At 38.1% G+C, this 18,337-nt stretch overlaps 1 protein-coding gene across 1 annotated transcript; it reads right to left on the bottom strand.

Moving 5' to 3' along the window:
* Positions 1–8,194: 8,194 nt before the first annotated feature.
* On the bottom strand, positions 8,195–11,569 carry UBQLN2 (ubiquilin 2). The gene has a single exon (XM_059157834.1). The coding sequence runs from the start codon at positions 11,268–11,270 to the stop codon at positions 9,399–9,401; it is 1,872 nt and encodes a 623-aa protein (XP_059013817.1). The 5' UTR covers positions 11,271–11,569; the 3' UTR covers positions 8,195–9,398.
* Between the last annotated feature and the right edge of the window lie 6,768 nt (positions 11,570–18,337).

Here is an 18,337-nt window from a genome sequence, read left to right on the forward strand (position 1 = left end):
TGTACTGTCAATTATATGACTACAGTGATGACAAAACGTTCAGTGGTTACCAGGGTTTAGAGGTTTGAATAAGTAAAGCACAGAAAATATTTTAGGACTATAAAGCTATTCTAATTTTATTGTAATGGTACATCTTAATGTAAGCAACGTAAAATAATTATTTAGTAAGTTAGGGGATGCCAGGATGGAATGTAGAATATGACAAAACAATATAACTACATTATAAATGTATAAAACAGCTTCACTGAAGGGTATGGGGAGAATGGTGCTGACTTAAATAACTTTAGAAGTGAATAGAGTCCCTAAGATTAAAAGCAAAATAAACCATATAAAGCATTGTACTTCAGTTGATAATGTTGTTTCTTACAGTGGTAGGGGTTAACAATTCAGACACTGCTATACACGGATGCTGGAATTTTAACAATTGAGTAAATGGATGGCAGGTATGGGAGCCAAGTTTTTCACTCTTGTAGTAGGATGTTATAAATAAATAAGACAAGGAGACTTGAATTATCAAAACATGGATTACGGGGCACCTGGGTGGCTCAGTGGATTAAAGCCTCTGCCTTCGGCTCAGGTCATGGTCCCATGGTTTTGGGATCAAGCCCCACATCAGGCTCTCTGCTCAATGGGGAGTCTGCTTCCTCCTCTCTCTCTGCCTATCTCCTCTGCCTACTTGTAATCTCTGTCTGTCAAATAAATAAATAAAAATCTTTTAAAAAATGGATTACAATGGTCCTTTTTGTAATGGATTAGAATTGTAGACATCACCAAGATCTCACATTTAGCTTAATTTAGATACTGATGATTATATATATAAGAAATACTTATATAGATAGATAGATTAGTATGCACACATATTTTCCTTGCTCTGTCAGCTGAGAGGGACCAGAAGCAATATAGTCCCAGGGGATAAAAGCATATCTAGGACCCAGGTCTTGGTTTCTAATACCATTCTCCAGTTAGTAGAACCATGGTCCCCAGGAAAAGAGAGCCAAGAAATATACAAATGGACAGGAAGCACTTTGTGGTGTCACAAAGTAAGGAAATTGTCAAAAAGTATGTTGGAGTCAACAAATAGCAAAAGCAATCTTGAAAAATAAAAGCAAAGTTGGAGGCATCACCATTCCAGACTTCAAGCTATATTACAAAGCTGTAGTAACCAAAATAGTATGGTACTGGCACAGAAATAGACACATAGGTCAATGGAACAGAACAGAAAACCCAGAAATCAACCCATAACTATACGTTCAATTAACCTTTGACAAAGCTGGAAAAAATATCCAATGGGGAAAAGGCTGTCTTTTCAATAAATGGTGTTGGGAAAACTGGTCAGCTATATGCAAAACAATGAATCTGGACCACTTTCTTACAACATAAACAAAAATAAATTAAAAATGGAATGGATACCTAATGATAAGACCTGAAAACATACAAATACTAGAAGAGAACACAGGCAGTAACTTCTTTGACATTAGCCATAGCAACTTTTTTCTACAGATGTTTCCTGAGGCAAGGAAAAAAAAGCAAAAATAAACTGTTGGGACTTAACAAAGTAAAAAGCTTCTGCACAGTTCAACAATACTAAAAGGCAACCTACAAAATGGGAGAAGATATTTGCCAGTGACGTATCCAATAAAGGGCTACTATCCAAAAATATATGAAGAATTTACAAAACTCAATACCTTAAAAACCAAGAAGCTAAGTAAAAAAAATGGGCAGAAAACAAGAACAAAGATTTCTCCAAAGACATACAGATGGCCAAGAGACACATGACAAGATACTCATCATCTGTTACCAACAGGGAAATGCAAATCAAAACTACAATGAGGTGTAAATTTGCACCTGTCAGAATGACTAAAATCAACAACACAAGAAACTATAGGTTGTTGAGCATGTAGGGAAAAAGGAACACTCCTACAGTTGCTAGGAATGCAAACTAGTGCAGCCACTGTGGAAGAGTTTCAAGATTCCTCAAAAAGTTAAAACTAGAACTACTTTAAAATCCAGGAATTGCAGCAGTGTGTATTTACCCAAAGAATAGAAAAACATTAATTCAAAGGGATACATGCACCCAGATGTTTATAGCCGTATTATGACAATAACCAAAATTATGGAAACGGCCCAAGTGTCTGCTGACTGATGAAGGATAAAGAAGATATACACATACACCAAAATGGAATATTACTCAGTCATAAGAAAGAATGAAATCTTGCCATTTGCTAGGACATGGACAAAGTTAGAGAGTTATTATGCTAAGCAAAATAAGTCCAACAGAGAAAGACAAATACCATATGATTCCACTTCTATGTGGAATTTAAGAAACAAAACAAATGGGGGTGTCTGGGGGGCTCAGTCAGTTAAGCGTCTGCCTTTGTCTCAGGTCATGGTATCAGGATCCTAGAATCAAGCCCCTAGCTGGCTTCCTGCTCAGCGAGGAGTCTGCTTCTCCTTCACCCTCTTGCCCTTCCCTCCCTCTGCTTGTGCTTGCTCTTAAATAAATATATAAAATCTTTAAAAAAAAAAAAAAAGAAAACAAAGGAGCAAAGGGGGAAAAAGAGAGGCAGAGATGTAAACCAAGAAACAGATTCTGAACTATAGAGAACTGAGGGTTACCAAAAGGGTTGGGGAATGGGTTAAGTAGGTGATGGAAATTAAGGAGTTCACTTGTTGTGATGAGCATTGGGTGATATATGGAACTGTTGAATAACTCTATTGTATACCCAAAACTAACATAACACTGTATGTTTACTAGCTGGTATTGAATAAAAACTTATTTATAATTTATTTAAATTCAATTAGCCAAGGTATAGTACATCATTAGTTTTTGATATAATGTCCAATGATTCATTAGTTGAATTTAATACCCAGTGCAAAACTTGGGATCATGACCTGAGCCAAGGGCAGATGCTTAATGACTGAGCCACCCAGGCACCCTGAACATTTTTGTTAAAGGGCTTCAGTTAAACAGCTCCAGAGAGGAGGGTATTTTCAATGAATGGGTAGAAAGTTCCTAACACTAAGCCAAAATTCTGAATTCTTTTAACATTTGAATTGCTCTGCCCTTTGTAGCTACATAAGTAAATGTTACCCTTCTCCTGACAAGGTTTTCAATTATTTGAAGAAAGTATCCACAAACCCCAGTCCTTTGACTAAAACATTCTTAACCTGTTCAATAACTGTGGTGTGTCTATAAATGAGTCACCACCTTGATCACTTTCCAGATTGTCTGTGTCCATTTTAATTGTAGCACTCTGAAATAACTGAAATCTCCCAAAATAAGCTATCAAATATTGATAATATTTATCAAATAAAATATTACAAAGGAGTTATTTGTTCTGGACACCATGCCTCTATTAACGGAACCCAAGATTTCATTACATATGTGTGTGTGTGCACTAGAACCTCTCACATAGCTGGTGCATGTTGAACTCATGGTAAATTGAAACCACTGAGTCTTTGGCACATATGCTATTTTTAGGCCACATCATCATTGACCTTTGGTAATTTCAATTTTTGATACAAGACTTCACATTTGATCTTATTCAATTTAACCCTGCTAGATTTGGCTTTTTTCTTCAGCATACAAAGGAGTTTTAGGATATTGCTAACAACACCTAGTGCGTTTATTCTACTAATTCTATACTATTTGCGGCAGGATGAGCAAGCGGTTTTATGCTTTCATGATAGTCACTGAAACATAACGTCAATGGACAGTCACTGAAACATAACATCAACACCATGTATATTGGGGCAAACAACTCTTATTTGAGGGTAGCTTACCCACTTTTGAGTTTGCTGGCTTAGAGTAGCTTTTGCCAAGGTTTTTAATCTCACCAAAATGTCTAAAGCCTAGGTAAGCATGTATACCATCTGATGAAGCTGCTTATCTTATGTCTGCCAAATTGTACTTTTCTATTTTTAGACAATTGCTTTAGACTTTGAAGAGATAGAACTGAAATTGGAAACTTCTTGTCTACATTGACACATTAAGAATCAATTTAAATTTCTAACCCATCTACTGTCCTGTCTTTATCATCTAGCTCATGTTACTCCATTTTATTCTCAAGGACATTTTGAGAAACTATCAAATGCTGTGGTGAGGTACACAATGTTTATTGCCTTCTGAGGTCTCAGGAGGTAGCTCAATAAAAGACAGGCATCCTCCAGAGCAGCTGAAGCACAAGTGGCCCATGTGATTGCCAGTTTGGAGACATACCATATGTATTAGGCCACTGTGGACAGAAGGATTAAAGGGCAGTTTCAAATATTAGCCACAATTCAAAAGTCAGGAAGGCAAAACTCTATTCTAATTACTGACTGTGTCTCAGTTGATTCTCACACATTCATTTTTACGTAACCTGCTCCAGAATGAATAGCAGCAGAGATGTATTCATTTAAAAACAGCTAATGTGTCTCCTCAGCAACACCCAGGCAGCAAGCGAGTATTTAACTTATTATAATATCTCTATGATAAATAGGCCAGTATAATTTAATAGTCTCAGGAGAAAGCAGAATAGTGAACTGGTCACACGCACATTCTGCAATCTCAGAAGTAGGCTCAAATTTTTACTCTGTCATTTAATAGTGATACAGCCCTGTAAAATTACATTGTTTTAGCTTTTTTCCTTAACTGTAAACTAGGGAAGATTAAATAATAGTGCTTCCTCATAGGATTATGAAAATTGAACATTACTATGAATACATTAGCTATTATTGCTATCCCAGTGTGAGAAATTTAGTCTGGTAAGACAATCTTGTGAAATGCATACCAGGGCCAACTAATCATTTTTTTCACATTTATCAACCATTCTTTTAATAATGAATTATAGAATCTTTGCTGAAATTATCTTACATATGCTAATCTACACATTGGGTCAAGAAGCTATGAAGTTGGATTTTGAAAGTACTCTTAGGAAGCCCAAATCTGTGCTCAGATACCTCAATACAGCTAGAGCTATATGCTGTAATACATACTCATTTGATGAATGCTGCCCATGTATATTGGGGCAAACAACTCTTATTTGAGGGTAGCTTACCCACTTTTGAGTTTGCTGGCTTAGAGTAGCTTTTGCCAAGGTTTTTAATCTCACCTAAGTGTCTAAAGCCTAGGTAAGCATGTATACCATCTGATGAAGCTGCACTTTTCTATTTTTAGAAAATTGTTTTAGACTTTGAAGAGTCTCCTAACAGACTTCTAAGAAGATGGTGGCATTAGAATAGGTCCCAAATTCTTGCCCTTCCTCCCACAAATCAACAAAAATGACTACAGAGAAAAAAATACTGAAGAAAACCTGTATAATGAAAGCAGCAGAACTCTGAAGGAATTTCTCTAAGACATGATGCTGATGGGGAAAAATTCTGGAGGCAGGGGCAGGCAGTGGAAAAGACTGGGATGAAAACCTCATAAACTGAGGGATGTCTGACTAACTTTCCTTTTATTTAAGTTCCCTAATATATTTTTAAAATAACACCAAATTAGGAATATCAAAATTGCTGCATAGTTTAAAATTTCTACATTTAGTAGATTAAGCTGTATGATGAACATTTTCCATCATTGTCAGTCTGGCTCTGAGGCTAGAGTAATCACTTCATTTGAGGATAATGTAAAAATTCTAAATTAAGAGCTTTTGTGAACATGAGACACAGGCCAAATGGCTCTCCTGATACCCTAACCCCAATCCCTAGGCTAGGCCCTGACAGGAATCATTTCATTTGTTGCTATTTTAGAGCAGGATAGCCCCTCAAAGGGCAAACTCAATCTCTGATAATGGTTTCTCAATAAACATAGTGGGCTGGACTTGATACGAGTCCTCTTTAATGAACCAGGAAGGCTTGTTCCAATGCTGTGCATCTACTCCCCTGCCCCCAAACAAATGGTGAGAGTATATATGATATCATGTATCTGAAGTAGAGGCCAAAAGAGCAAACATACAAGGAGGTCTTGAGGTGAACTTCTGCTAGAATTGCCCCTGGCCCTACTTCCGACCCCATTACCTCATCCTCCTGGATCAGAGTCATCAATGTACAGTTACACTATCTAGCCCTCCAGTATAAACTTAAGGAAAGAGTGAGAACAAAGTAAACAATAAAATCATGTAAGAATTGCTACACTTTTATTGGAGGGAAAGAGACACCAGGTCAGCCTATACCTTTCTTGATTCAATATTGAATAAGTAGCTAAACTGTCAATAAATATTAGATGAAGAAAACCCAAAACAAAAACAAAATCTGTAAAAAGAACTTGTAAGATAGTATTACATGTAAGAGACAAAGAACAATTAAAATTAAAAAAGAGTAGTGTGCCTGGGTGGCTCAGTTGGTTAACGGACTGCCTTGGGCTCGGGTCCTGATCCTGGAGTCCCACATCAGGCTCCCTGCTCAGCAGGGAATCTGCTTCTCCTGACCTCTGTCCTCTCATACTGTCACTCTCTCCCTCTCAAATAAATAAATAAAATTTTGAAAAATTTGAAAAAGAGTAAATGTTATAAACAAAAATTATTGAACTAGAAAGAAAAAATAGTTTAAAAACCTAGATCTATTCAGGGAGAAAACAAAATGTATTAAAAAATAGATAAATTGCTCCTCAGCTTTTTGGTTAAGATCAAATGTAAAAAATAGATTAAACATTTGGCAAAGGCAGTTAAAGAATTCCATCCCTCTGCTGTTTTGAAAGAAATTTACTTGCCAAACTGTCTGAGCCAGGTCTCAGACATCTTTTTCCTATGGCTATTGATTTATTGCCATTTCCTGTGCCAGTGTCTTAATTCTGGCATTTATTTCCCTATAAAATCATCCATGTCATTAAAATTATTAAATTTATTATGGCAGACTCTGTCTTTGTAATTATCTCAAACACCCAACATCATATAGCACTGAAATAATAAATCACCATTTCCTAATTTGGCGATCTGAGGAACACCAATAGCCCAAATGTATTAGGTGTGTTTAAAAGAAAAAAAGGTATTTCTTAGGGAAATGTTGAATTAGACAAAGTTAAATAGTTTTTATTCTTTTAAACTGAAGAACATTCTCCTTTAAAAAATACTACTAATCAGTATTTATTGCAGAATGACTTTCTAAGAGGGGCTACAATATACAGCACTTTGCAAATTTATTTGACCATTTCCTATAGGAATACTTTTTCTTTTTTAAAAATGCAATTTAGAATTGCTGCAGCAGACATAGTTAAATGTTTAACTATGGTTAAAATGACAAACGAGAATGCCATTGCCACTTCTATTATTTAGGACTGTTCTGAAAGTGTTAATTAACCCATGCAGTCAGAAACAATTTTATAAATTTTGAAAAGGAGAACGTATTATTATGTTATAATTGACATGACTGCTTACCAGTAATAATTCAAAGGATCAACTGAACATCTCCACAATTAATATATTTCAGTAAACTGCCAATTTAAACTTAATTTATAAAAATATATCCTTGCCCTATACAGCAAAAATGGCCATATAGGTAACACACTGAATAAGAGCTCTCAATCACAGTATTGTTTCCTATATGTCTTTCCTAGGAATATATTTATCATAAATTATATAGGACATAAATACATAAAGCTTTGTTGAAGGACATAAAACTTTTTAAAAATGAAGCAACATATCATGTCTCTGGAAAGCATTACAATTCTAGTTCTTACCATCAATTTAAGATAATACCAATCAATTTTTTTTTTTACCAATCAAATTTTATTTGGGGGGAGTTACTAATTGTAAAGTTATTCTGGTAAAATAAACATGTCAGGATCACCAGAAAACTGTGAAAGATAAAAATAAAAAAAGCTCAATAAGAGGACTTATCCAAAAAGATATGAAGTCCTATTTCTAACTTAGTAACTATAGCTGATGGACTGGGACTACAATATTCAGCGGTACTAAAGAGCATTTAAACACAGAAGTGTTTGTGTCTACACACACACACACACACACGAGACATAACAAATGGGTGGTGGGCAGTGAGACAAAATTTTAGCTAACAACTGACTAACCCTTTGGGGCTAAAAAAAAAAGTTAGAATACCTAAACCCCACATCAGAAAAGTTCCAGATAGGGCAAAGGAATTCTTTTAATAAAACCATAAAAATTAAAGAAATACAGGATAAGATTTATATAATCTTGGGGTGGGGCAATCCTGCTAAATATGATCCTAGAGCCAGAAGACAAAAAAAAAAAAAGATATATCCATTTTTAATTTTTTTATTTTTTTAGTCATTTTTAATGCATTTTTCCCTGTGCACAAGAGAAATAACTGAGAAAAGATACAGTTTCCTTTATACATAGCAAGTAAAAGTAATGCAAACATCACATGACACTTTTCAGTGAAAGTTACATTTCCAATTACAGATCAAAATGCTTATTAGGGTCTCTTTATGGGAAAAGCTGAGAAGGAAGTCTTAGGTAAAAAGCACTTTCCTGGCATTACTACACTGATCCTTCAGGCTGCACAAAAATTAAGGTCATATACAGTTAATTTGAAAATGTTGACACAATGTCACACTGTAAGTTTTCTGTACAATTAAATGTATACTTAGAAATACCAGGATAAACATTTCTACTATATTTTAACTGAACTTGCCTAGCCAACATTTTCACTGAGTTATCAAAGATGCTGTAAGATTCTACAAAACTGTGAGACACACCTAGCTCCAGGAAGATTTCTTATATTCTTTCTCATTTTGGTTACACATATTCTGCTTAGATTCTGTTGTAATAATTCTAGATGTACAGTTCCAATTGTGCTTACTGTACTGTGTACAACATAGCAAAAAAGAGCAAATAATGGTATAAGTCTTACAGCATTTTGCTAGCAAAAATACATGCCAAAGTCACAATAAGCAATATTGTACCACAAATTAGAGAGCTTCAGTAATTTGCTTGTTTTTAATATTTTCATTCTACATTAAATTACTATCATAGGCTAATGTTTAAAATGCAAATAAATTGGACATCTGTAGGACAAAACTTATTTACCCAACTGTGAAGGCTGATACCGGTTTCCAAAAATCACAATAAATGCAGAATAAAGAGAAGTGTTTGCATGCAACACCTTTGAGTGAAACAGCATTGAATACAATTACTACCATTCAAAACAGGGAAGGAAGGAAGGAAGGAAGGAAGGAAGGAAGGAAGGAAAAAGGGAGGGAGGGAGGGGAGGGAAGAAGGAAAGGGAAGAGAGAGGAGAGGAGGGAGGGGAGGGGGAAAGATGGGTAGATACAGGAGGGAGGGACAGAGGGATGGACTCCACCTTAAAATGCATATTAGACTTATAACTAGACAGATTTTAAAAGAATCAAAATGAAAGCAAAGCACAATTTTGTGTGTGTTTAAAGATTTAAGAGCCATTATCAAAAATAAGATACATTTTTTCAAGGTACAGAAATGTAATTACGATGGCTGGGAGCCCAGCAGCCTCTCAATGGCAGCATTGATGTCGCCTCCTGTTGCTATTAGAGCCTGCAAGTTTGCCTCACGGTTTAAGAACCCCATTGCGTTGAGCTGTTCCAGTTGTTGCTGAAATCTGACTTCTGGATTCGGCAGCTGTGGAGGACTTGCCCCAGCCAGAGCCTGCACCATTTGCTGAATGAACTGCTGGTTGGGTCCAGATTCTGATGTTGGGCTAGTGGTTTCACTGGGTGTAGAACTAGAAACAGTGGGCCCAGGGGGACCACCAGAGCCAGTGGAGCCAGGGCCTGCAGGGCCAGTGGGTCCTATGGGCCCAATGGGGCCTATGGGAGTGAACGGGACTATGGGGCCTATGGGGCCTATGGGTGTGACTGGGCCTACAGGGCCTATAGCGGTTCCCAGCACCCCTACCCCCACACCTGGAGTGAAGCTTGGAATAAGGCCAGGAGCTTCAGTGGCTAATGTCTGTAGCCCCTGCTGGATCTGCATTAAAGCCTGCATTGCTCTTGGGTTTGACATGGCTGACAGTGTGTCTGGATTCTGCATCTGCTGCAGGAAAGCTGGGAGCTGTGGACGCATCTGCTCCTGCAACTGAGGATTTGCAGTAAACACGGGGCTATTCAGCATCATCTGTGCAGCCAAATCTGGATTCTGGCTCAGTGACTGCATCATGCTTCTCATGTAGGGTGCAGACAGCATATTCTGGATCAGTTGGGGATTTTCAGTTATCTGTTGCAGCAAGCTCTGCATTCCTGGGGTACTGAAGATGCTGGCGACATAGTTCGCTGCAGCCACAGTGTTCCCGGTAGCACTGCTGGAGCTACTGCCAGACCCACTGCCACTGCTTGTGGTTGTGCTGGTGGTTGCAGAACTCTGGGTAGCCTGTGGTGGTGCCCATGGATTGGGTAGTGGATCCCGATTTTCTGTGCGGGAAGGCTGTGTACCTTCCCCGGAGGTGGAATTGCTCCCCACTGAAGCAAATGGATTACCCCCAAACTGCTCTTGAGCAGCATTCAGCATGGGTTCTTGAATGTCAGTGTACATGCGTCGTAGGGCATTGTAGCCACCTGGGATGCTTTCAAGATTGCTGAGAGCCAGATCTTGATTTCTCATCATCTCTTGCATCATGGCCGGATTCCTGGCAATTTCGAGGGTCTGCCTCATTATATCTGGGTTGTTGAGCAGGTGACTGATTTCTGGGTTTCTCTGAATCAATTGCTGCATCTGTGGATTGGCCATAATGAGCTGCCTCATTAGATCGGGGTTTGAAAGCATGCTCTGAACAAAGGGATTTTCCATGATTTGGATCATCATCTCAGGGCTGGACAGGAGCTGCTGCTGCATCTGGTTCTGGAGCTCAGAGAAGTTGGTCGAGCTCAAGCCCAGGCTGCTAAGGCCTGCAAGTCCTCCCAAGCTCCCCAGCCCAAACGGGTTGCTATTTGTGGAAATAGATGTGGAGTTACTCCTGGGAGTCGACGCGGAGGTAGTGTTAGTTCCCGCGGCATTACTAGGCTGTGTGGACTGGCCCTGAGGTCGGTTCTGGCTTTTAATTACAAGATGAACAGTCAGTCCATCATGGATGCCATGCTGGATCAGGGTATCTTGATCTTTCAAGATTTTTCCGGCAAAAATCAACACTAGCTGATCGGTTTGGGATTTGAAGCGTTTCGAAATCGCTTCCTTAAACTGCTGGACTGAGCTATTCTCGGGCACCGCGAACTCCTCTTTCTCTTTGGGGGTCTTCACAGTGACTTTGATGATTTTGGGCTCGGCCGGGGCAGACGCAGGGCCTTGGGCCGCAGCAGGGCCGCGGGAGGGGCGCGGGGGGCCGCTACTCTCGCCGTTCTCAGCCATGGCGGACGCAGTGACGCAGGCAGACAGGGAAGGCGCGGGCGGGCGAGAGAGAGAGCGAGGGAAGAAGGAAGGAAGGAGGCGCCGCCACAGCAGGCTGGGCCGGGCCAGGCGGGGAACGCAGAGCACGGTACCTCTGTGATGAAAACTGCGGTTTCCCGGTCCTCTGATGGGGAGAAGACTCTGTAGGCCGCCGGAGAAGAGTCGGCGTTCACGTCCCTGGGCCTCCTCCGCCGCCGAGTGATCACACCGCGCGCGTTCCCAGCAACTCCTGCAACGGCTCTGCCCGCTCCTCCCCGCCCCTCCCCTTCCCCAGTTCCGCGCTCGCCTCCCCGCCCCCTCTGCTGACGCGGCGCCAGGCCCAGAATGATAGATTCGACTCGTTCAAAATTAAAAACTTCTGAACTGGGGGGAAAAAAAGAGGGAGAGAGACAGACAGAGAGAAAGAGAGATAGAAACAAAGAGAAAAGAGAGGAAGGAGGGAGGGAGAGAGAAAAGGAGCCAGCTTCTGAGGGCATTAAAAGACCAATGGAGAATATATTAAATACGAAAATACATATGCCGTCTCTTAGGCGAGAAAGGATGAAAGCTTGAATCAAATTCGCCCCATGTAAAAGACGAAAAATGAAAAAGAACTCTAAGCAAAAAGGGAAAGAATAACAGCCCCAGTGGGGGAAGGGGCTAGAGCATGCATAGCAGGCTGGGCTAGAGCATGCATTTTACAAAAGCCCAAAGCCAGTGGGTGAAAAATGAATGCTTAAGCTCACTTATAATAAAAGAAATTCTATTAAAATAACGAGATTCTAATTCTGCCTTATCATACTGTAAATATGAAAAATAATGATAAGCCTTATTGTCATCTGAGAGCTGAGAAAATACACTCTCATGTCAGTCGAAGTGTAAATTACTGTAATCAGAACACAATTTGAAAATATATATCATTTTAAATATTTCCACCTTTATTTAGAAATGCCTTCTTTCGATATCTCCCTATGAAATAATGAGATAAGAATGCAAAAATATACATGTATAAAATATATATGCACTGTGGCATCTTAAAATTATTTTTAAAGATAATCAGCGTGTTTACACAACATTGGTGAAATATATACAACAAAATACTATGTATTGTGTGTAAAAAAAGAGTGGTTAATTCATCCAAGTATCCTTAAAGGTATGCATGGAATAAATAGTAATTATAAGGGAAATCACAGTATTTTCATTTTCAGCTTTGTATATTTCTGTTTATTTAGAAATGATACAAGGATGTATGCTTCAATACCAAAAGAGAAAATAAATACATTTTTTATTTTAAAATTCTTTTTAAACAGTTTGTATAGGTAAATTCTCTTTAAGTGTATGTGCAAATAGAAATCTGGAACTCTATGTATGCACTGATACATTAATTGTGGGTATTACTTAGTGCTGAAATTATGAATACCTATTCCTTTCACTTTTAAAATAAAAATTTAAATTTTCCTATAGCTTTTATAGAATGGTGTGCATTTATAAGTTTTTAAAAATCAGAAGGTATTTTGGGGGGATACTAAAGGTAGAGATTGATGAGAACACTATTTTGGTGGCAGACATTAAGATATTTACCCAATTTAAGATTAAGAAAGAGAAATAAATAGACATAGCCCTGGAAAAATAGAACAAATAATTTCAAATTAGTATATAATTTCTAAGTCTGATTTATACCATGCATAAAATACATTTTACCCTCCAGTATCCAGCCAACATTTAACAGCACTTGAAAGTCATTAGGCTGCAAATACCTTAATAAATCTCAAAATAAGAAAAAATATTCATCTAGATGATGTCTATTAATAGGGGAATGGATTTATATAGTATGATTAACCTGAGTATTTTGTTTTGTTTTGTTTGGTTTGGTGTTGAGTTTTACAAGTTCTTTATATATTTCGGATACTAATCCTTTATCAGATATATCATTTTTAAATATCTTCTCCTATTCCATAGGTTGTCTTTTAGTTTTGTTGGTTGTTTCCTTTGCTGTGCAGAAGTTTTTACTTTGATGGAGTTTCAATAGCTTACTTTTACTTTTTTTCCCCTTACTTCAGGAGACCTATCTAGAAAGAAGTTGCTATGGCCATGTGTTCTCTTCTAGGATTTTTATGGTTTCAGGTCTCACATTTAAGTCTTTAATCCGTTTTAAACAATACAATTAAAAAATGGGCAGAAGACATGAATAGACATTTTGCCAAAAAAGACATGCAGATTGTCAATGAACACATAAAAAAAAATGCTGAACATTACTGATCATCAGGGAAATACAAATCAAAACTACAATGATTTATCACCTCACACCTGCCAGAATGGCTCACATCAACAACACAATAAACAACAGGTATTGGTGATCATGTGAAAAAGGTAAACCCTCTTGCACTCTTGGTGGAAATGCAAATTGGTGCAGCCACTGTGGAAAAAGGTATGAGGATTCCTCAAAAAGTTAAAATGGAATTACCCTATGATCCAGCAATCTTACTACTGAGTATTTACCAAAGAATACAAAAATACTAATTCAGAGGGATACATGCACCCCACTGTTTATGGCAGCACTCTCTACAATAGCCAAATTATGGAAATAGCCCAAGTGTCCATTGACAGTTGAATGGATAAAGAAGAAATGTAAAGAATGAAATTTTGCCATTTGCAATGATGTGGATGGAGCTAGAGAGATTATGCTAAACAAAATAAGTCAGTTGTCAGTAAAGGACAAGGGCCATATGATTTCACTCATAGGTGGAGTTTGGGAGAATCAAATGAGCAAAGGGAGGAAAAGAGAGAGGCAAACCAGGAGACAGACTCTTAACTGTAGAGAACAGGCTGATCCTTGCTGGAGGGGAGGTGGGTGGGGGGAATGGGTGAAATAGATGATTGAGATTAAGGACTGTGTTTGTGCAGTGTTGTATGGAAATGTTGAATCACTATATTGTATACACAAAAGCAATATTACCCTGTATGTTAACTAACTGGAATTTAAATAAAAACTTAAATAAACATAGTATGGTTAATAGGATACAAAAGATAAGAGGAACAAACTATACAGACAGCCTAAATGTCCATTGACTGATGAATGGACATTTAAAAAAGACATATAAAGGGGGCGCCAGGGTGGCTCAGTAGGTTAAACCTCTGCCTTCAGCTCAGGTCATGGTCTCAGGATCCTGGGATTGAGCACACCCCCCACCCCGCATCATCACATCATTGGGCTCTCTGCTCAGCAGGGAGCCTGCTTCCCCCCTCTCTCTCTGCCTGCCTCTCTGCCTACTTGTGATCTCTCTCTGTCAAATTAAAAATAAGTATATAAATAAGATATAGTATATATGCATATACAATGGAATATTACTCAGCCAAAAGAATAATGCAATATTGCTATTTGCAATGATGTGGTTGGAGCTAGAGAGTATTATGTTAAGGGAAATAAATCAGAGAAAGACAAATATCATATGATCTCACTCATATGTAGAATTTAAGAAAACAGAAAACACAGGGGAAAAGAGAGAGATGCAAACCATGAAACAGACTCTTGCCTACAGAGAACAAACTGAGGATTGCTGGAGGAGAGGTGGGTGGGAGGAATGTGTTAAATGGGTGATGGTTATTAAGGAGAGCACTTGCTGTGATGAGCACTGGGTGTTATTTGTAAGTAATGAATCATTAAATTCTATACCTGAAAATAATGTTACTAACTAACATTAACTAATGTAACTAACTCTAATTTAAATAAAAACTTGAGGAAAAAAATAAATTTTTTGAAGAAGCAAGTCAAATAAATAAACCATTACTATGTGATTCTCTTACAAGTTCCTTACCAAAGAGCACAGTAGGGCAAAAGCACACTCATACTCTTCCTGGTGTGTCCCCAAAGCACATTTTTTTCTATTATAAACTCTTTATTAAGAGAGCAGAATTAACAATCAATAGGAATCATCCAGAAGTTCCTCCATATAAGGATAGTTTCTGAGAAACTGTAAGAAAAACATTACCAAAGAGGGGCTCCCCCATAGGGACAACAGTTGAGGCACAGCAGACAGAGATTTAGTGTTGTATTGACCATTGCTGTTTTCCCCACTTCCCCACCTTAATTGAAATATAATTGACACATAACATTGTGTAAAATTAGATATAAAACTCATTGGTTTAATATATTTACATATTTTTAAAAAATGACAACCATAGCATTAACAAACACCTCCATCCTGTCACAAAATTGCATTTTCTTTTGTGATTAAAATTCACTCTTTTAGCAACTTCCCTTTTTAAATTATTTTTTATTATTATGTTCAGTTAGCCAACATATACTACATCATTAGATTTGATGTAGTGGTCAAAGATTCATTATTTGTGAATAACACCCAGTGCTCATCACAACATGTGTCCTCGTTTTAAAAATTTTATGAGCATATTTATTAAGATTAGTCTCACTCAGCACATTAACAATAGCAATCAATTTTGCCTTTCCATTCCATTAGGCACATATCAGAGTAAAGGCTGATATTCTTTTTTTTTTTTTTAAATTTTATTTTTTCAGTGTTCCAAGATTCATTCTTTATGCACCACACCCAGTGCTCCATGCAATAGGTGCCCTTCTTAATACCCACAACCAGGCTCACCTATCCCCACACTGCCCTCCCCTCCAAAACCCTCAGTTTGTTTCTCAGAGTCCATAGTCTCTCATGGTTCATCTGCCCCTCCAATTTCCCCCAATTCACTTTTTCTTTCCTTCTCTAATGTCCTCCATGTTATTCCTTATGTTCCACAAGTAAGTGAAAACATATGATAATTGACTGTCTCTGCTTGACTTATTTCACTCAGCATAATCTCTTCCAGTCCCGCCCATGTTAATACAAAAGTTGGGTATTCATCCTTTCTGATGGAGGTGTAGTATTCCATTGAATATATGGACTGTATCTTTTTTATCCATTTGTCTGTTGAAGGGAATCTTGGCTCTTCCCACAGTCTGGTGATTGTGGCCATTGCTGCTATGAACATTGGGGTACAGATGGTGCTTCTTTTCACTACATCTCTATCTTTAGGGTAAATACCCAGTAGTGCAATGACAGAGTCATAGGGTAGCTCTATTTTTAATTTCTTAAGGAATCTCCATGCTGTTTTCCAAAGTGGCTGCACCAACTTGCATTCCCACCAACAGTGTAAGGTGGTTCCCCTTTCTCCACATCCTCTCCAACACTTACAACACGTGCTTTCCTTAATACCCATCACCAAGTTTCCCCATGCCCACCCCCTCCCCTCTGTAACCTTCAGTTTGTTTCCTGGAGTCCAGAGTCTCTCATGGTTTGTCACCCTCTCTGATTTCTTCAGATTTCCCTTCCTTCCCCTGTGGTCCTCTGTGCTATTCCTTATGTTCCCCATATGAGTGAAAACATATGGTAATGGTCTTTCTCTGCTTAACATATTTCACTTAGCATAATCCCCTTCAGTTCCATCCCTGTCAATGCAACTGGTGGGTACTCATTCGTTCTGATGGCTGAGTAATATTCCATTGTATATATGAACCATATCTTTTTATCCATTCATCTGTTGAAGGACATCTCGTCTCCTTCCACAGTTTGGCTATTGTGGACTTTACTGCTATGAGCATTGGGGTGCATGTGCCCCTTCTTTTCACTATACCTGTATCTTTAGGGTAAATGCCTAGTAGTGCAGTTGCTGACTAGTAGGGTAACTTTAGTTTCAACATCTTGAGAAACATCCATAATGTTTTTCAAATTGGCTGTATCAGCGTGCATTCCCACCAAAAATGTAAGAGAATTCCCCTTTCTCCATATGCTCACCAACATTTATTGTATCCTGTTTTGTTAATTTTTGCCATCCTAACTGGTGTAAGGTGGTATCTCATTGTGGTTTTGATTTCTAATTTCCTGATGGCTAGTGATGTTCAACATTTTTATGTGTGTCTATTAGCCATTTTTATGTCTTCTTTGGAGAACTGTCTGTTCATGTCTTCTGCCCAATTCTTGACCGGACTTTTTGGTTTTGGGTTATTGAGTCTGGTAAATCCTTTATAGATCTTTCATACCAGCCCTTTATCTGTACTGTCATTTGCAAATATCTTCTATTCCGTGGGTTTCCTCTTTGTTTTCTTGACTGTTTCCTTTGCTGTGCAGAAGATTTTAATCTTGATGAAGTCCCCAAAATTCCTTTTTCACTTTTGTTTTTCTTGTCTGAAGAGACATGTCTTGAAAGAAGTTGCAGTGGTGGATGTCAAAGAGGTTACTGCCTATGTTATCCTATAGGATTTTGATAGATTCCCATCTCACATTGAGGTCTTTCATCCATTTTGAGTTTATCTTTGTATATGGTGTAACACAATAGTCCAGTTTCATTCTTCTGCATGTGGCCGTCCAGTTTTCCCAGCAGCATTTATTGAAGAGGCTTTCTTTTTTCCAGTGAGAATTCTTTCCTGGTTTGTCAAAGATCAGTGGACCATAGAGTTAAGGGTCCATTTATGGGGTCTCTAGTCTGTTCCATTGATCTATGTGCCTGTTTTTGTGCAAATACAATGCAGTCTTCTTGATCACAGGGTTGCAATATAGCTTGAAGTTAGGCATTGTGAGGTGCTCAGCTTTGATTTTTCTCTTTCAACTGTCCCCTTGCGATTTCTGGTTCCAACCAAATTTTAGTATTGTTTGTTCCACCTCTGCAAAAAAATGCTGATGCTATTTTCATAAGGATTGCACTGAATGTGTAGATTGCTCTGGGAAGCACAGACATTTTAAAAATGTTTATTCTTCCAATCCATGAGCATGGAATGTTTTTCCATCTCTTTGTGTCTTTCTCAATTTCTTTCATAACTGTTTGGAAGTTTCTAGAGAATAGATTCTTTACCATTTTAGTTAGGCTTATTCCTGGGTATCTTGTGTTTTTTGGTGCTACTGTAAATGGAATTGATTCCTTAATATCTCTTTCTTCAGTTACATTGATAGTGTACAGAAATGCCACAGATTTTTCTGCATTGATTTTGTACCCTGCCATGTTACTGAATTGCTGTATGACTTTAGTGATGAAGGAGCAGGAGGCTGGCT

The sequence above is a fragment of the Mustela lutreola genome, chromosome X, assembly GCF_030435805.1.
Source record: "Mustela lutreola isolate mMusLut2 chromosome X, mMusLut2.pri, whole genome shotgun sequence".
Taxonomy (NCBI): domain Eukaryota; kingdom Metazoa; phylum Chordata; class Mammalia; order Carnivora; family Mustelidae; genus Mustela; species Mustela lutreola.